A 21,509-nucleotide genomic window follows, 5' to 3' on the forward strand; every position below is an offset into this window, starting at 1 on the left:
CTCTTTGCAGATTACATAATTCTTTATATGGAAAACCCAAAAGACTCCACCCCCAAACTACTAGAACTCATACAGCAATTCAGCAATGTGGCAGGATACAAAATCAATGTACAGAAATCAGTGGCTTTCTTATACACTAATAATTAAAATACAGAAAGGGAAATTATAGAATCGATTCCATTTCCTATAGCACCAAAAACCATAAGATACCTGGGAATAAACCTAACCAAAGAGGTAAAGGATCTGTACTCGAGGAACTACAGAACACTCATGAAAGAAATTGAAGAAGACACAAAAAGATGGAAGACCATTCCATGCTCTTGGATTGGAAGAATAAACATTGTTAAAATGTCTATACTGCCTAGAGCAATCTATACTTTTAATGCTATTCCGATCAAAATTCCACCGGTATTCTTCAAAGAGCTGGAGCAAATAATCCTAAAATTTGTATGGAATCAGAAGAGACCCCGAATCGCTAAGGAAATGTTGAAAAACAAAAATACAGCTGGGGGCATCACGTTACCTGATTTCAAGCTTTACTACAAAGCTGTGATCACCAAGACAGCATGGTACTGGCATAAACATAGACACATAGACCAGTGGAACAGAGTAGAGAGCCCAGATATGGACCCTCAACTCTATGGTCAAATAATCTTCATTTCCTTTTTATATAGTTTATTGTTAGTGTAAAGAAATGTGAATAATTTTTGTATGTATTCTGCATCTTTATTGAATTCATTTATTAGTTTTATAGTTTGTGTGTGTGTGTGTGTGTAGGTTTTAGGGTTTCTATATATATGATCATGTCATCTACAAACAGATAATTTTACCTTTTTCTTTTCAGTTTGGATGCCCTTATTTATTTTTCTTGTCTGAAGTAAGTTGCTTTTGCTGCTACTTCTAGTACTATGTTGAATAAAAGTGACATGAGCTTCCTTGCCTTGTACTGGATCTTAGGGGAAAAGGTGTCAGTTTTAACCACTGATCATCACGTTAGCTTTGAGATTTTCACAGATGGTTTTTTTGTTTTTTTGTTTTTTTTTTTGCATGTGTGTTGAGGCAATTTCGTTCAAATCTATTTTGTTGAGAATTTTTATCATGAAAGATTGTTAAATTTTGTTAATACAATTTTGTGAATTGGGGTGCCTGGGTGACTCAGTGGGTTAAAGCCTCTGCCTTCGGCTCAGGTCATGATCCCAGAGTCCTGGGATCAAGTCCTGCATCGGGCTCTCCGCTCAGCAGGGAGCCTGCTTCCTTTTCTCTCTCTCTGCCTGCCTCTCTGCCTGCTTGTGATCTCTGTCAAATAAATAAATAAAATCTTTAAAAAAAATTTTGTGACTCTATTGAGATGATCATATGATCTTAATGTGATGTATCAGATTAATTTTTTTGTATATTTTAAACTAACCTGGCATCACAGAGTTAATCCCATTTGGTCATGGTGTATGATCTTTTGAATCCATTGAATTCAGTTTGCAGAGGTTTAGTTCTTGAACAATTAAATTTATGAGTCTTTGTGTGTTGAAAATCTATTTATTTTATTCTCCTATTTGAATTCTGTATTGCATGATATGGAATTAGTTGTTACAGTCCTTTCCCTTGAGAACATTAAAAAATTTTTTCATTAACTTCCAATTTCTACTTTTGCTGGCAAAAATTTTGATGTCTGTCTGATTTTTAAAAACTTCTTTCATAGCCTGTTTTTATTTTATAGGTTTGGTGTTTCACTGAATTTCTAATAATAGACAAACTGACATTTTTAGAGTTCTATTTTTTTTTAAAGTGATGGCCTGAGGCACAGGCATTTTTTTTTAAGATTTTATTTATTTATTTGACAGACAGAGATAACAAGTAGGCAGAGAGAGAGAGGGGGAGAGAGAGGGAGAAATAGGCTCCCTGCTGAAAAGAGCCTGATGTGGGGTTTGATCCCATGACCCTGAGAACGAGACCTGAACTGAAGGCAGAGACTTAACCCACTGAGCCACCTAGGCACCTCTAGAGTTCTATTTTAGAATCAAAAAAATTTTTTTTTGTTTTCTTTCTAAAAATATCAAAATGGCTATTTGATAGACCCCTGAAAACCACCCATAGTTGACCAAATCACACTCTCCATAGCTGATATCTAATACTTCTATGTTTTTTTTTTTTTAAGATTTATTTATTTATTTGACAGAGGGACAGAGAGCACAAGTAGGCAGAGAAGCAGGCAGAGAGAGAGAAGGAGAAGCAGGCTCCCCACTGAGCAGAGAGCGGGATGTGGGACTCAATCCCAGGACCCTGAGATCATGACCTGGGCTGAAGGCAGAGGCTTAACCCACTGAGCCACCCAGGTGCCTCTACTTTTATGGTTTTATTGGCCATCTATATGTTCAAGTTTTCTACATATCTGTGGCCTACATCTTTCTGAGGATCAGAAACATATATTTAATTGTACATTGTTACTTAAAGGTCATCCAACACATTAAAAATACAATCTTTTCTCTGTTCCATGCATTTGGTAATCTACTCTAGAAACTGGGTATCATCGATGAATCCTCTCTCAAATCTTTATCCTGTATCAAATTCTTTTATTTGTAGTACCAAGTATTTCTTTTTTTTTTTTTTTAAGATTTTATTTATTTATTTGACAGAGACCACAAGTAGGCAGAAAGGCAGGCAGAGAGAGGTAGGGAAGCAGGCTCCCTGCCAAGCAGAGAGCCCGACGTGGGGCTCGATCCCAGGAATCTGGGATCATGACCTGAGCTGAAGGCAGAGGCTTTAACCCACTGAGCCACCCAGGTGCCCCCCAAGTATTTCTTGAACACTTTTCTATCTCTGTGTTAGTTTGGGCTCCCCAGATGCAGACTTTGAGATGGGAATTGGACACAGTTGTGTCCACCAAACTCTGCCTCCTCACTGGCACCACCAGACTTCAGACATCAATCCTTTTGCACCCAAATCACCACTGTGACCTCTAACTACTCTCCTGTGGGTAGTCTCATCCCCTTCAAACCATTTCCCACACTGTAGCCATAGTTACCATTCTAAAACTCAAAGCTTTTTTTTTTTTTAAAGATTTTATTTACTCATTTGACAGAGAGAAACACAGCAAGAGAGGGAACACAAGCAGGGGGAGTGGGAGAGGGAAGCAAGCTTCCAGCTGAGGAGGTAGCCTGATGCAGGGCTTAACCCTAGGACCCTGAGATCATGACCTATTTATTTATTTTACAGGGAGTGACTGAGCACAAAGCAGGGGGCGTGGCAGGCAGAGGCAGAGGGAGAAGCGGACTTCCTACTGAGCTAGGAGCCCCATACAGGACTTGATCCCAGGACCCTAGGATCATGACCTGATCCAAAGGCAGATGCTTAACCAACTGAGTCACCCAGGCACCCCCACTAAAATTCAAATCTAACTGCATCATTCACTAGCTAAAATCAAACTTCCAGTGTTTTTGAATTGATTACCATATTGAATTGGTTAGGTTTCCTGTGTACTCTTTTTCACCTCCTGGCCTTTGTTATGTATTCCATCTTCTAAGACAGTCCACCAATCCCATTCCTATTCATTGTACCAGCGGACTTATTTTTACCACTGCTTTCTGTTTTTTTTTTTACATCTTTTCATCTAGGCATCTTCTTTTGATCCTGTATCCCTCCAGTGTGGTTTCACAGCACCTTGTGATTCTGCTATCTTATAATTTAAACTTGTTGTAATTTTCTGCTTCATCCTGGGAGACTTTCAATGGATTCTAAGCTCTGTGGAGGCAGAAACTGGTTCTCTTTTTGTTCACCACTGAGGGGCCAGCAACTATCAACCTGTCTGATACATTTCTTGGGCTCAAAAATATTTGTTGATTATGAAGATACGACAAAAGGGATGAATGGAAAATATCCTGAGATAGTTTTGTGTGTAGAAAGAGCCACATATTTTAATAATGGCATGGTACCAAAAAGTAAATTGATTAACACAGAAACACAATATAAGCAGGCCACATTCATAAGGTAATAAAATGTCACTGAAAGCGGGAGAGTATCAAGGTAAACTATTTTGCATATTGTAGTTTAATATGCTGTGAAATGTAGTTTTAATTTCTTTCTCAACCTTAGTATAAGCAAGAGTGAAAACAAGCTAGTTTCCCCAAGAGGTCTAGCCAGAATTCTCCTTAGAGTTGAATCAGATAAAAGTGGGAAAGAATTCCCTAGTCTCCAGTACTGCTTTCTTGCTCTTTATTTTTGAATTTATTCATCTTCCTTTATACTTTTAATTAATTAAGTAATTAATTCAATACTTACTGTGCAACAGACATTATGCTACCGTGGGGAGACTATTGTTACACAGTAGGTAAGTACCTTACAGAGTATGACTGTATATTCAGTAATAAGAAATTTCTGTCCGACATCAAAATTTTTGAGTCATTACTCTTCCTGATGGGGTATCAGCATAAAATGAGTGATATGAACAATGCAAAATGGTTCTGAAGCCTACAAGAGAACCTGGAAACCTGGCATAGTCTTTATTACCTACCCTTCAGAGGTTAAACTGCTGATGGTTTTATAGATCTAAATAGGTACCTACCATAATGTTATAGGCAACATATAAAATTAATTGTGATATGTAAAAACCAAGCAGTTATTCATAAAAAATTATTAGGTTTTTATTATAGATAATGAACTAATATATACATTGTGTCCAGTGCAGTCTCTGGCTCAGTAAATGTTAACTAGTATATTTATTGGTTCTTTTGATCATCATTGCCTGGCAGTTAACAGCAGTTAAGGACATGATCTGGGAAATCAGTCAATTCTGGTTGCTGGTTTTCCAATATATCTGCTTTGGTACCTTTCCATTTCTATCAGTTTCCTCACCTGTAAAGTGGTAATAATTTCAGTGCCTACCTCCTTGGATTGTTAAAGAGATTATTGCTTGATAGCAATAAATTCTAGTATTTCTTTAAGTTGTTATTAGAAGGAAGGCATATGAATCCATATATTTGGTTGAAGCTAGCAAAACTAAACTCCAAATTGGTAGAATTTTCTGAATAAGCAGTGGTTCTTGTTTATGTTTTCTCTCTTTTCTTGCATTTATTTCTGTTATCCTCAATGCAAAATTTATGATTAATAGTGGTTAGTTTATTTCTCCATCCTTTAACTATTACTTGCTGAAATCATGCAAAATGTCCTTTTGAGCTTTCTTTCCACTGGATCAGTGTTGAGCTCCAGGCACATTTATTTGTCACCTGAAATAATTTTCATACTACACAATTTCTTAATGGCATTTTTCATTTGGGCATTTCTCAAGGTGTAGATTAAAGGGTTTAACATGGGAGTTATAATAGTGTAGAACACTGCGACTGCTTTATCAATAGATAAAGTAGCTGCGGGTCTCATGTACACAAATATGCAGGGCACAAAGAATAGGACGACCACTGTGATGTGGGAGACACAGGTAGAGAGGGCTTTGCGCTTTGCCTCCAAGCTGTGATTTCGGAGGGAGCGCAGAATGACCACATAGGAGACCATCAAGAGGAGGAAGTTTAGCAGACAGATGAATCCACTGTTGGCAGCAACAAAGAGCCCTAGAGTGTGGGTATCAGTGCAGGCAAGATTGAGCAAGGGGTTCAGATCACACATAAAATGATCTATGACATTAGGGCCACAGAAGGGTAACCGGAAGATGAAAAGGATCTGTATGGTTGCATGAAGAAAGCCTCCCACCCACACTACTCCCATTAGCAGGCTACACACTCGCCGACTCATGATGGTTGTGTAGTGTAAAGGCTTGCAGATGGCCACATAGCGGTCATAGGCCATCACAGTAAGCAGGATGCCTTCAGCACCTCCAAAAAAATGTTCCCCAAATATTTGGGTCATGCATCCATTGTATCCTGTAGTCTTCTTTTCATGGAGGGAATCTATAATCAGTTTGGGAGTATTGACAGAGGAATAACAGGCATCAATAAAGGAGAGATAGACCAGGAAAAAGTACATGGGGGACCCCAACAATGGGCTGGCAGTGATGGTGATCACAATGAGCATATTACCTACCACAGTGATGGTGTAGATGACAAAAAACACAACAAATATAATTTTCTGCATCTTTGGATTCTCTGTAAGCCCCAGTAGAACAAACTCTGTCACATTGTTCCTATTCTCCATGTGTTTCACCTGATAGTTAATTACATTGCCTGAAAAGAAAATAATTTTTATTAACACAACCCTGAATTTACTAAACTTCCCATTTTAATATATAATGCATTCTTGGATTCTATTGAATCGTGAATGCTTTTGAGGTTCTGTGTGTGTTGGAAATAAAGATTCTGAGTTATTGGAAATTAATCAAACTGCCCCCACCGAAGTTATTGTCAAGATTATGGACATGAAGAACTTTTGTAAACACATAGGCAGGAGGCCATGTGTGCACTTAGTCATCCCAAATGACCAAGAGTCTACGTTGTAGTGGTAGATTGTGCACATTGTGCTAGCCAAAACTGAAAAAGCGGTAGTAGATGGATGTAGAGCTTCCAAATGCAGAGCTTCAGAATTTTCCCTTTAATCTCTAGGAAATGGGGAACGATGGAAGATTATTAAGAATATGAGTGGGAGGATAAAGAAGAATGTGAAGGGGGGAAATTTAGACATTTTTTATTCTCCTAAAGATCTTTGTGTTCTTTGGCTGAAATGGGTTGAGGTTCAGTGAGGGGGTAGAAGGAAGACACAGGAATCCCAGTAGCAAACTATTGATAGTAGTTGAATAAAGAGTAACAGGGCATTGGTGATGGGAATGTAATGAATGGATACAAGAGCTACTTAAAAGTACTCATAATGTATGTTTCCCAAGTCAAATAACTTTAAAATAGCTAGTAATAATATACTTTTGAATGATTGATTGCTGCGTGCGTGGCATGTAACAAATGCTTTGTATACGTGGTAACTTTTAGTATGATAACCTGTGTGGATGGTGTTATATCACTCATTTTGCAGAAGAGGAAACAATCTCAGAGTCTAATATTTATAATTATAATAATGATGGCAATATTAACTAAGGCTTACTGAAAAGTTAGTAGTGTACTCTAAGTATTTTTGCAGACATTTGGTTATTTAATCCTCACTACAAACCTACAGAATGGTTACTACTATCATTTTTATCCCTATTTTACACATTAGGGAATAGAAGCATAGAGAAGAAGTTAAGGACCTTGCCCAAGATGACTGAGCAGCTAATAAAGACTGGAGCCAAGAAAACTCAGGTTATACTTGCTAACTGTTTTACCTGCCAATTTTTAATCCATGCCCTATATTGTTACTTTATAATAAACAATGTTGAACTAGTAATCTCTTTTTGATATGACCATGATACCTGTAATTACTTTAATACTAATTTAGAGTCAAGCCCATGTGGAGCAGTTTCATCAGAAAACACACAACACACACAGTGGCATATTGGAACTCTCGAATATTAAGAAAAATGTGGCACAGCTTTCATTGAATAACCCTTTTATCTTGGCCTCTCCCCTAGCCCTAAGTGTTTCTTGTTGTAATATAGATATAGATATAGATATAGATATAGATATAGATGATATAGATAAAATGGGCCACCAGACTCTTCTGCAAAATATCAAAACAAATGATCTTGTGGTTAATTGTATTGGTTTGGAAATCAGAAAGACTGAAGTAGAATCCTTGTTCTTCCACTTGTAGTTTCTTTTATCTGGGCTACATTACTTTAGACCTTACATCTCTGTTTCCTCATCTATAAAGCAAGAATGATAATACCCACATAAAAGGTTATCACAACAATTATTTGAGACATTGACCACACCTGTTTAGGATGTACACAGGATTTTCATTTAATTTTATGACTGTGAATGCCCCTATAAGATAGGAAGAATTGTCAGTTTGGGCAATAATACAGAGGAACATTCAACTATGCAATTGAACTTAGGAAGGTTCATCACCAATTTTACTCTCAAAGGAAAGATAGAGACTTGTGCAAACCTAGCAGTGGATCCCAGAAACTGTTCTCTATGTTTGTGCTTGGGTGAAATAGCTGGTGACCTATATCATTTAATTTTTGTATTTGTGTGTTTGAAATGTAGTAAATTTTTGTTTTCATTCTCATGATTTTTCTTCATTATTAGGAGGTGTCTCCTGGCCAAAGCATGGTAACTGGTGTCAGAAAGTTGGGTTCTACCACTTGCTTAATCTCTATGAGCCCCCAATATTTTAACTGTCCAATTAGCTAATGATATTCATGAATTATCTTTTGAGGCGCTGGGATAATGATAAATTATTTTATTACTATGTCTGAAAAGTTGGAAAATAATGAGTAGTATATGTGGAAAGTAACAATCTTTAATAAAGCATCAGCACTATTGAAAAACTTACCTCAGCTCTCTTAGATGATCTTAATGATGTTTGAGGGTATTCAGAAATAGTCCCGTCTTCAAACTGACCTCTTCTTGTAATAAGTAATTTTCAGTATGAGAAATGTGTCACACTTAGGAAGAGCCTATTCAGATAATTCACTCTCAGCTCAATAGTTATTAAGTAATTGTATACATTGAATGTATTCACTTTAGGGGGCTATATAATTTATAACTCCATGAGTCTACTAAAATGAGAGTGTTCTTATGAGTCCAAATCTTTACATCTAGCCTAAAGCCTTAAAACTTTTTCACAGAAAATTTGTTTGAAATGTGTTTCCTGGTTTTGAATTTAGAATTGATTCATTTAAGACACTACAGAGAAATGATCTATATATAGCTCTGGTCCTGCAGGGCAAGCAAGAGGCAAACAGTGTGGAGAAATCACATTCAGGTTGTTCACTCTGCCCACAATGAATTTTGCTCTGGAGAGGTGGAGAAAAACATTTTCACCTTGCCCTGTATGGATAGTTAAAGAGGTTTCCATCAAGGTTCAGGGACCTTGTCTTGTAGTTCTTGCTTCCTCTCCCAGGAATTAATTATTTCTTTTGATGGAAGGGCTTTGTCTTAAGAAACAGTATTCTAAAGAGACATGTTGAGAAACACTCATTCTTAAGTGGGGAATTGTATTCCCTACACTTGGAAACTAAGCCTGTAAGTCTCCTTCCTCTATGTCCTGGATTTTTAAGAAAGCTGAATGCCACGTGAATAGCAAGGTGCCATAATTCCAGCAGTGCTGTGATGTAGTTTCCCTACAGGCTAATGTCACAGAAGTATCTCTTTTCTCATCTATATTAAACCTTTATTGGAAAACCACAACTGATTGCTTGAACAGCTAGAGCAGTGAAAGCAAATGGAAACGGTTGCCATTTTAAAGTTTGTGGCTCTAATAGCTCTTTTTCTTTGATTTATTGAAGAATCATGAACAAACAAAATTGTGTGCATTTAAGATGTATAACTTGATATGTTAACATAAGAATGCATTGTGAAATAATCATCACAAAGAAGCTATTTAACATTTTCATCACTCACGGTTACTATATGTGTGTGTTTGTGTAGTGAACACTTAAGATCCACTCTTTCAGTAAATTTCATATATACGATAGAGTATTGTTAACTACAATCACATTGCTGTATAATTATCTATTTTGCATAAGTGAAACTTTCTTTCCCTTGATCAATATCTTTCTATTTGTCCCTCCCCCAGCCTCTGGCAACACTCATTCTGTTCTCTGCTTCTGCAAGTTTGACTATTTTAGATTACACATCTAAGCAGGATAATGTAGTATTTTACTTTCTTTCTCTGATTTATTTCACTTAGCATAATGTTCTGCAGGTTCATCCAGGTTGTCACAAATGGCAAGTTGCCTTTTTTTTAAAGGTTGTATATTCCATTGTATATTTGTTTCACATTTTCTTTATCCATTCATCCATCAAGGAACATACAGGTTGTTTCTGTATCTTCCATATCTTGGTCATCATGAATGAAATTAGATGTAGAATAAATTCCCTAAACGTGTGTGTGTGTGTGTGTGTTTTTGAGAGTGATTAGCTATTCTAGGCACTTTTGAAATTCTACATTTTTGTATAAATTTCAGAACATATTTATCAATTTTTCCAATAATCCTGTTGGGGTCTTGATTGAAATTGCTTTGAAAATTTAGAAATAAAATGGTAAAAAATGGGTTTTCTATTCTATCAACATGGTACATCTCTCCACTTATGTATTTAATTTTCTTAGCAGTGTTTTCTAGTTTACATACACAGATGTTGAATATATTTAAAAAATGTAACCCTAATATTTCATTTTTAAAAAATAGTATTGGACATAATTTCAATTTCTAATTGTTTAATATTATTCAGAAATATAGTTTATTTTTTATATAGATTCACAAAGTATGATTTTGCTAAGTTCACTGATTAGATCAACTATTTACCTTAGCACACTTAATATTTTCTCTGCACACAATTATGCCATCTGCACAAAAACATTTTTATAATTTTGCTTCTTCTTTTCTTATTTATTTGAGAGAGAGAAAGAGAGAGAGAACCAGTGGTAAGAAGGAGCAGAGGGAGAGAGAGAAAGACCAGCAGAATGCCTGCTGAGTGGGGCTTGATTCCAGGACCGAGAGAGCATGACATGAGCCGAAGACAGATGCTTAACCAACTGAGCCACCCAGGTGTCCCAGCTTCTTCGTTTCTAATCTCTGTGTCTAATCTCTAATCTCTGTATTCCTTTTTCTTTTCTTGTTTCAATGGCTAGACCTAGAGTACAATATATAATAGTAATAGTGAGTGTATATCTCTACCTGTCTCCAAGATCAAGAGTGGCATGCTCTTAGGGAGAGAGTATTCATCATTAATGGGATGACAGTTACAGATTTTATAAAGATGTTCTTTATCAGGTCAAACAAGTAATTTTCTATTGTTCATTTGCTAACTTCTAAAAGAAATCTTAAATCTGGGTTGAAATTTACCAATTTTTATGCATCTTTTGACGTGATCATGTAGTTCTTCTTTATTCTGTAGTGACTTATACTGAGTGATGGTTGGATGTTCAAACTCTCTATTATTATGGTGCATTATTATTTATAGAAATTACTGATGGAATCGACTAACTGGTATTTTGTTAAATGTCTTTTGAACATGTTTATAATGGATATGTGTTTGTCAATGTTTTTCTTGTAATGTCATTTAGTATTTAGGGAATTCAGGGTCATATAATGAGTTGCATAATGTTTTATCCTCTATGTTTTGAACGAGTTTGTATGGGATTAGTTCTATTTATTTATTTATTTATTTATTGGGTCCGTCAGTTTTTTATCAAACATGTTACAAAAAAGTTTTAGTCAAAAAGACCAAAGTTCATGTCATCATCACGCTCCTCAGATTCTTCTTTCTCTTCCCACTTTCTTCTCCTCAGCTGAGGCAGTGATGGCAGAGAGAGAAGGACCTCCTGCTGATGCAGAGAGAGCTGCTGGGCAGGTTCATCTGCCCTAATGTTGCAGGCGAAGCTCCTGATGACATTGGCCAGGGCCTTTACAAACAAGCCTGGCCAGAAAGGTTCTACTGACTGCTTAAATGATGTCATTGATCTTTTCCACATTCACCATATTGTGGTGCAGGATGAGGGCTGAATAGATGCAGGTAAGGCCTAAACACAGGTGATAGTGTGTGCATGTGCTGGGTGGGCCCTGCTGAGTTTGGTGCTAGTTGCAGCATGAAGTTAGGGCCTCACCACAATGTAGAATTACCCTCTTCTGAATGACTGAGAATCTTAGCAGTAGCTAAGGAAAACTGTAATACTTATTTTTATAAAATATATAGTAAGTAAAAAAATATGTAATTAAAAAGTGAAGCCATTGGGCCTGGAGTTGGTTTTGAGAAGGATTTTAACCACACATTGTATTTCTTTACTGATATAAGACTATTTTGGTTTTCTATTTCTTCTTCAGTCAGATTTTGTAATACTTTTATTTTTTTTTCAAAGATTTTATTTATTTATCTGACAGAGAGACCAAGCAGGCAGAGAGGCAGGCAGAGAGAGAGAGAGGAGGAAGCAGGATCCCTGCCAAGCAGGGAGCCCGATGCGGGACTCGATCCCAAGACCCTGAGATCATGACCTGAGCCGAAGGCAGAGGCTTAACACACTGAGCCACCCAGGCGCCCCCAGATTTTGTAATACTTTTAAAATAATTGGTTTTTATGTTGTTGGATTTTTTGGCTTTAATTTGTCATAATATTTCCTACTATCCTCTTAGTGTCTGTAGAATCTGTAATGCTGTATTATCTTTTATTCTTTTTTTTTTTTTTTTAAGAGAGAGTGTGTGTGCATATGTGTGAGTAGTTGGGAGAAGGGCGGAGGGAGAGAAAGAGAGAGAGAATCTTTTTATTTTATTTTATTTTTTTTAAAGATTTTATTTATTTATTTGACAGAGAGAGATCACAAGTAGGCAGAGAGGCAGGCAGAGAGAGAGAGAGAGAGGAGGAAACAGGCTCCCTGCCAAGCAGGGAGCCCAATGCGGGACTCGATCCCAGGACCCTGAGATCATGACCTGAGCCGAAGGCAGCAGCTTAACCCACTGAGCCACCCAGGCGCCCCCAGAGAGAGAGAATCTTAAGCAGACTCCACACCTAGTGGGTCCTAACCTGGGCTCTGTCTCACAACACTGAGATCATGACCTGAGCTGAAATCAAAAGGTGGACACTTAATTGACTGAGCCACCCAGGCATCCCATCTTTTATTCCTGATATGAGTAATTTGCCTATATTTTTCTCTCTTATCCTTTCTCACATTTCCTCCTTCCTTGTCCCCGCCTCCTCATTATTCTGGCTAAGACATTGTCAATTTTATTTAAGTTTTTCAAAGAACCAGCTTTTTGTTTCATTGATTTTTTTCTACTGTTTTTCATTTTTGGTTTAATCGGTTTTTATTCTTATCCTCATTATTTCCTATCATCTACTTTCTGCTTACTTTCCTCTTATTTTTCTACCTCTCTAGGTCAAAATCTTTGATAATTGATTTTAGAAATTATTTTTTCTAATATATACATTTAATGGTCCAAGTTTTCATCTAAGGGCTTTTAATACTTTTAGATATTCTGATATGTTGTGTTTTCAATTTTATTTCTTTCAAAATTTTTTTTGTCTTATGGTTTTCTTTTTAAATTGAGGTAAAACTCACATATCATAAGAGTTATTTTAAACATTTAAAACTTTACAATTCATCACAAATGTAGTACATTTACAATGTTGTGCAATCATCACCAACTACCTAGTTGCAGAATATTTTTATCACCCAATACCAGTTAAATAGTCAATTTCTATTTCTCCCCTTCCCTAGCCCCTTGTAGTCACTAACCTGTTTTCTGTTTCTACAGATTTGTTCATTATAGATATCTTATATGCATAGAATCGTACAGTATATAGATTTTGTGTCTGCCTTTTACTTAGCATAATGTTTTCAAGTTTCATCCATGTTGTAGCATGTAACAGTATTTTATTACTCTCTATGGCTGAATAATAATCTACTGTATGGGTATACTACAATTAAGTTATCCATTGATCAGTTGATAGAAATTTGAACTGTTTTAACCTTTTAGCTATCATGAATGTTGCTGCTATGAAAATTTTTGTACAAATATGTTTGAATACCTGTTTTTAATTATTTTGGGCATTTATCTAGAAGTAGAATTGCTGAGTGGTATTATAATTTTATATTAAATTTTGAGGAACCACCAACTGTTTTTCCATATCTCTAGACCATTTTATTATTTATGTATTTATTTATTTATTACAATATTTAATTAATTTATTTATTTACAGAGAGAGAGAGAGAGTAAAAGCAGGGAAGGAAGCAGGAAAAGGAAGAAGAAAGCTTCCACTGGGCAGAAAGCCTGATCCCAGGGCCCTGGGACCATGACCTGAGCTAAAGACAGATGCTTAACTGACTGAGCCAGGCAGTTGTCCCTCTAGACCATTTTACATTCCTATAAGTACTGTATCAGATTTCTAATTACTCCTTCCTTGCCAACACTTATTAATTTCCTTTTGTGGAAAAAAAAATATGGCTACTTGAAAGATGTAAACTGGTATCTTATTGTGAGTTTTATTTGAATTCCCCTGATTTGCAAATACAGATGGTTCTTTCTGTTCAATTTGGGTGCCTTTTATTATTATTTTCTAAACCTAATTTCCATGATAGGAACTTGTAATGAAATGTTGAATGGAAGTATTTAGAGTAGACACTCTTGTATTGTCCTGACTTTATGAAGGAGGCTTTTTGGTGGGGTGTAGTTGTTTGCTGGTTTAGTGTCTTTCTGAACTATTTTTGAAAAGACTGGAGGTCTTACTGCAATAAAGAAGAAAAAAATGATATAGTTTGGAAGGGAATTAAACTATGCATTTCCAAACTTTGTGGTTTTCTATGTAGAAAAATTATGACTGCATAATAAGTGAATGTAGCCATATTGGTGTATAAAAGGTCAATATATGAAAATATGTTCTCTGTACCAAGAATAAAAACATTGGAAAGTTAAATTGCAAAACACTATTGACATTAGATAAAAATGAAAATACTTAGGAATAAACTTAACAGATTATGCAAAAGAGCTTTGGAAAGTTTATACTGCCTGATTTCAAGACTTCATATAAAGATACAACAATCAACATAAGATAAATACATACAAATATATAGATATATAGAACAGAATAGAGAGTTCACAAATAAGCCAGCACACACAGAATTAATCGATTTTCACAAAACATTGTCAAAAGAGTTATGGAGAAAGGAAATGTCTTTCCACCAAAAGGTGCTGGAATAAGTAAATATTCATATGGATAATAATGAAACTTACCTTGTAAGTCACATCACATAAAAAATTAATTTGAGGTAAATCATGTACATAAGAGTAAAAGCTATAAGTCTTCTAGAAGAAAGCTGGAGCATATCTATGAAGACTTGGGTTTAACAAAGATTTAAGTTAACATCAGTTAGTTTTAGAATTTAAATATCAATAGCGAAACATCAATTATTTTAGAAGAAAATACAGGTGAATATCTTTGTGACCTTGAGGTGTGCAATTTTTTTCTCAAAGAAAACAAAAAAAACTTTTTTCATAAATAAAAGATATATAAACACCAATATTTAAACTCTGAAATGCTGTTAATGGGAAGAACCTTAAAATAAATGTAAGGACTAGAAAACATTTGCAAGATATTTAAGTTACAAATGATTATTGCTTACAATAATAATGACCTTACGTAAGTTGAAAACAGAGACAATTGGAAAATGGGCCAATGATACTAACAGGCATTTCAGCCAAAAGAAAGATGTGGTGAATAAACAGGTGGAGTGATAATCAGCTTATTAGTAATTTTGGAAATCCCAAGGAAACCCACAATGAGATAACATTCTACATTCATTTAATTTACAAAATTTAAGAAGTTCGAGACTACCATGTGATCCAGAGGATATGAACAAATGGGATGTATTTTACATTGCTGCTGGAAATATATATATATATATATATTTTATATATATTTATATATTATATATTTTTATATTTTATATAAAAATATATATTATATATATATATTATATATTATATATTTTTATTTTATATATATTTATATATATTTATATATATATATATATTTTTATATATATATATATATATATATATATATATTTTAAAGATTTTATTTATTTATTTGAAAGAGATCACAAGTAGGCAGAGAGGCAGGCAGAGAGAGAGAGGAGAAAGCAGGCTCCCTGCTGAGCAGAGAGCCCGATGTGGGGCTCAATCCCAGGACCCTGGGATCATGAGCTGAGCAGAACATAGAGGCTTTAACCCACTGAGCCACCCAGGTGCCTCTGCTGGAAGTATATATTAATGAAACTATTTTGGAAAATAATTAGGCATTATCTAATAATCTTGAACTTCCTATAACCTTGATTTATAGGTTCAACTCCTACATTACATACTCAAGCAATAGTTGGCATGTGCCCATCTGTAATTGTGTACCAGAGTTGTCACAGCAGTCTGCCAGTAATACTGAAAACCTGGAATTACACAGAAGTCTGTCAACCAACATCAGCTGAAAACAGATTCTTAAAATTTTGGTGGAAATTTCATCTCAACTTTGAGATTTTTTTCTTCTGGTAGGAATATGACTGTCAAATGTCTACAATAGTCAGACTGTGGAAAGGACTGAAATGTCCATTGACAGTGATGGTCAAACTGTGGAAAGAGCCAAGATTGTCCATTGATGAATGGATAAAGAAGATGTGGCATATATATACACAATGGAATATTACTCAACTATCAGAAAGGATGAATATTTACCATTTACATTGATGTGGATGGAACTGGAGGGTACTATGCTGAGAAAAACAAGTCTGTCAGAGAAAGACAAGTATCATAAGGTCTTAACTCACATGTGTAATATAAGAAACAGGGCAGAGGATCATAGGGGAAGGGAGGGAAAACAAATGCGAAGTCATCAGAGAAGGAGAAAAACCATGAGAAACTCTTTAACTATAGGAAAGAAACTGAGGGTTGCTCGAGGGGAGGTGAGTGAGGGATTAGGTAACTGAGTAATGGCATTAAGGAGGCACATGATGTGATGAGCACTGGGTGTTATATGAAACTGATAAATTATTGAACACTACATCTGAAACAAATGATGTACGATAAGGTGGCTAATTGAATTGAAATTTTAAAAAAAGGAAAGAAAAAGAAATATGGCTGCCATTCATTCATTTATTAATTCCCATGGGTCTCTTTAACCCTCAAAACAATAAGATGTATTGTTAGTCCCTTTTTGGAGATGAGAAAAATTAAGTCTGAAAAAGCTAAATAACTTATTTCAAGGTAAGGAGACACTGGACACTGCTTAAATTGGAGGCTGGGTCTGTGTTTATGTGAGGTCCAAGTGCTTTGAGTTGTCTTTGTTCCTCTTTCAAATGAGCCAGTTATAACTGTGGTTTTTCAGTTGCTTGATGTATTTTAACTCTTCTGCTCAAGTAATTTTCAGCTAATTGATAGTGACAATGAAAGCTTGTAGTCAACTTGAATATGTGATTGGAAAAGTATAATTGATTGGACTTAACTCTAACAGAATGAAATCACAAATGCTCTTGGTGGGCTCACACAGAGACCTTATTCATTGGTCACATTCACCACATGGTATAGTTCAGCTCAATCCCCTCTCCTATATATCTGTTCTCAACCTTGGGTAGTGTTTTTTTTTTTTGGCTTCAACTTAAACATCACTTCATCCCTGAACATTCTACCTTCACCCCAATTTAATGCATGTTCCCATCACAGCACTGTGTTCTTTTTTATAATGCTCACCATTGTCTTTTTTTAATAGTTGAATTCTTGCATGTGAGGGCAGCGACAATCTCTGGGCTATGGGGGAAGATATGTATTTAAATACTAGTTTTATGGAGTGCCTGGGTGGCTCCGTCAGTTAAGCCTCCAAATCTTGATTTTGGCTCAGGTCATGATCTTGGAGTCCTGAGATTGAGACCTATGTTGGGCTCTTCACTCAGTGGGGAGTCTGCTTCAGGATTCTCACCCTCTCCCTCTGCCCCTTGTCCCACTCCACACATGCCCTCTTTTTCTCCCTGTCTAAAATTAAATAAAGAAATAAATAAACAAATAAATTTTAGTTCTGCCGCTACTCACTTCTGATCTTGGGTATATTACCATACTCACAATGCCTCAGTTTCCTCATCTGTAGAATGAAAATAATAATAGTGCCCATCATAAAGGGTACCTCATGTAATGCATTTAATAAATGTTTAATGTGTTTAGCACTCAATAGTTAGTTACTGTCATTATTAGCATTGAACAACACTGTGCTTGGTACATTTTAGATGTTCCATGAACATTTATTGGAAAAAAAATGGAAACATCTAGGTTCTAACTGTAGCTTGATAATTATCTTATTCCTGTAGATCAATTCTAACCCTTGCAAAAAATGTCCTTCTGTGGTCAGAGAGACTATAGGAGGAAGGGAGAAGCATTTTGCTGCCATTTTGGCGAAGGCTGATAAAATTAACCACTCTTCCCTTGGGAAAACAGCATAGAGGTGAGTCACCACTTAAATAAAACTGGTGCCTTTTGACTGTGAGAACTGAAAGAGTTGAGAAACAGGACTCTGTGGATTCTTTGGCAGAGTGAACCACAAAGGCAGTGCCTTTCCCTGGCTATGTCTGTGGCTAGACATGGGGAGCTAGTGAAATGATGGGAGAAGGGGGGGAGCATCCTCAGGACCAAAGTATGTAGCTCAGCACTGAGCACAGGTGTTCTGAAAAAAGGCTCAGAAGAATTGGCTTCAAGAGATTCCTCATCCCAGAGACTTTTAGTCAACTGCTGATGTTTTGGTAATTGGATTTTCTTTTTGGCTCTAGAAATGGCTGCCATGTTCTTACGGTCTATATTAAGTCTCTCACACCAAGTTCTGCAGAAAAAACTAAAAAACCTATAGATTTCTGTGAATATCATAGAAATAGAAATGTGCTAAGTTGCTGAAATCTCCCCCACACCCCCAACTCAAATTACATTTAAATACAAAGTGAATGTGTCTACTATCTGGGTTTGCTTATTATCTGAACGAGTCAGGCCAGGGTGACAAGTCCCAGACATACAAGATATGGGGAGGATTGGTATGTAAGAAGAGCACAATTTCCTTCTTTTTTTTTTATTTAAAGATTTTTTATTTATTAATTCAACAGTGAGAGAGAGACAAGCAGGCAGAGTGGCAGGCAGAGAGAGGTGGGGGAAGCAGGCTCCCCACTGAACAGAGAGCCCAATGTGGGGCTTGATCCCAGGACCCTGAGATCATGACCAGAGCCAAAGGCAGAGGTTTAAACCACTGAGCCACCCAGGCACCCCATAATTTTCTTCTTTTTGATTTTACTTCAGAATTTTCTTTTCTGGAAACACTTTTTTTTTTTTAACTGTAAGTTTACATAAATTAACATGACCAAGACTCTGGTTTATATACCTTGGATTGAATGGAGTTTAAGTATTCTTGTGTCTGCAAAGGACCAACTATTGACAAGACAATTGTTTACAGCCCTCAGCACTGAGTTAGGCAAAAATAACTTTTTTTTTTTCCTGATAAGTTTGTATCTAAGGACAATCTATGACTTCTTGATTTGTCAGCATTTTTCTCTGATGTTGATCCTGAGGGCCATAATCAGCAAACAAGTTTGATAAAAAGTTCAGACTTCAAGTACAGCGGTTATTGGAAATTTTACAATATACTTTATATATATATACAATATACTTATTAAGTCTTTCTTAGATGACTTCGTAGTGTGTCTACTTTTCTCTGCTTGTCTTTTTTTTTCTCTTTTCCTTTTTGGTTTTATGTTTTCTCCTCTTTTCCCTTTCTGTCTCTATATTCCCTTTGATGCTCTCTCTCTCAAATGCTTTCTAATATATTGGCTATCACTGTGGATGTAAAATTGAATAGGAGTATAAAACTAGTAAAGCACAACACTGTACAAAGCATTTATTTGAATAGTGAACAGGATCTACATTTAGATTTTTGTTTCCTGGAAAAATCTATACTTAGTCTTAGAGTCAAATTTGGAAGGAGTACATTATTTTATGTTTAGGATATGTCTTTAGCAAATCAATTAATGAATAGACAATAAATCCCAAAAACAAAGCAAGCAAATAAAAAATAAGTATTTATATTAAAGGTTCTTTTAGTCACTTGCTGTAATTTTTTTTAAGATTTTATTTATTTATTGTTATGGACATTGGGGAGGGTATGTGCTTTTGGGTAAATTGGAAGGGGAGATGAACCATGAGAGACTATGGACTCTGAAAAACAATCTGAGGGGTTTGAAGTGGCGGGGGGGTGGGAGGTTGGGGTACCAGGTGGTGGGTATTATAGAGGGCACAGCTTGCATGGAGCACTGGGTGTGGTGAAATAATAATGAATACTGTTTTTCTGAAAATAAATAAATTGAGAAAAAAAAAAAAAAAAGATTTTATTTATTTATTTATTTATTTGACAGCCAGAGATCACAAGTAGGCAGAGAAGCAGGCAGAGAGAGAGGAGGAAGCAGGCTCCCTGCTGAGCAGAGGGCCCCATGCAGGGCTCGATCCCAGGACCCTGGGATCATGACCTGAGCCAAAGGCAGAGGCTTTAATCCACTAAGCCACCCCGGTGCCCCATAAAAATTTTTTTTAATCTGATGACCTTTCTTTTTGACATTTGTCACTGTTTTTCTTTCTTTTTTCTTTCTTTTCTGAAGATTTTATTAATTTATTCTACAGAAAGAAAGATAGCAAGAGAGAACACAAACAGGGTAAGTGGGAGAGGGGGAAGCAGGCTTCCTGCTGAGCAGGGAGCCCAATAAGGGACTTGATCCTGGAACCCTGGGATCATGTCCAGAGCTGAAGGTAGATGCTAAATGACTGAGCTACTCAGGCATCCCTGTCACTATTTTTCTTATTCTCCTGTTTCTTCTCACTTGTTCAGCTTACATTTTCAGAATCGTTGCCTTTTGGAGATGTTCAGAGACAATTTTGAAATATTTCTTTGGTGATGGTTCTGACTAACTATACAACATCAATTTATTTTATCTCTTTGTGCCTCAATTTTTTTCATCTGTGTAAGTAGGGACTAAATATATCTGTATTTAGGAGTGTTGTGAGGTTAAATAATTTTAAATTTTACTATTATTGCTAATATGATTTTATTGTTCTCACTTCTGTGAAAATTTAAAATTTAAAATTATTTAACCTCACAACACTCCTAAATACAGATATATTTAGTCCCTACTTACACAGATGAAAAAAATTGAGGCACAAAGAGATAAAATAAATTGATGTTGTATAGTTAGTCAGTTAGGGGTGCATCCCAGATTCCAAGCTGTCTTTGGATTTTAAACCCATTTCTCTTTGCTCTTTTTCCTTTATTTCTGTCCCTCTTTCCTTTGCCTCTTGTTTTTCTTCTCCCTTTCTCAGAGAATGCTTTATGAGTGTTTACTTTTTGGGAATACAAAAATGAGTAAGATTACAATTTCAGTAAGTACATTTTTGCCTTCAAGGATACACCCTGTTGAAGAAAAAGAGATGAGTAGGAGACAATGTGGCTAGTACTCTAAGGGCCATTTGCCACCTTCTCTGATATTGGGAGGTGCTAGCAATACCGTTTTTAGTCCCAAGGAAGCTGAGAAGCTACCAAAGAGAGAAAGTAGGAAATAAATATGTCTTGCGAAAGAATTTTTATATGTCTTTGAGTCTTTTCATTTGACCTCAATTAGAACAAATTAGATTTTTCACTGGTAAACACGTCCAGCAATGTTGGAGGTAAAATAGGTAAATCTTTGGGTATAAGTGAAGGTACCACATGTATGGCTATATCATGGATTGGTTCTTCCATATTGTTGCATGATATTTTTATGATTTTAAACGTTATACATTTTTGTTGTAGAAAATTAAAACAAGGAGTGCCTGGGTGGCTCAGTTGGTTAAGTCTTTGACTCTTGTTTTCAGCTTTGGTCATAATTTCAGGGTCATGGGATTGAACCTGCCTTGGGTATGGAGCCTGCTTAAGATTCTCTCTCTCCCT

The 21,509-nt window shown here is 36.0% G+C and overlaps 1 protein-coding gene and 1 pseudogene across 1 annotated transcript; both read right to left on the reverse strand.

Moving 5' to 3' along the window:
* Window positions 1–5,205: 5,205 nt before the first annotated feature.
* On the reverse strand, window positions 5,206–6,150 carry LOC122914331 (olfactory receptor 4C46). The gene has a single exon (XM_044260964.1). It carries the CDS (start codon window positions 6,133–6,135, stop codon window positions 5,206–5,208), a length of 930 nt encoding a protein of 309 aa, XP_044116899.1. The 5' UTR covers window positions 6,136–6,150.
* Window positions 6,151–11,247: 5,097 nt separating this feature from the next.
* LOC122913613 lies at window positions 11,248–21,320 on the reverse strand (annotated as a pseudogene).
* Between the last annotated feature and the right edge of the window lie 189 nt (window positions 21,321–21,509).

This window comes from Neovison vison, chromosome 7 (genome assembly GCF_020171115.1).
Source record: "Neovison vison isolate M4711 chromosome 7, ASM_NN_V1, whole genome shotgun sequence".
Lineage (NCBI taxonomy): Eukaryota > Metazoa > Chordata > Mammalia > Carnivora > Mustelidae > Neogale > Neogale vison.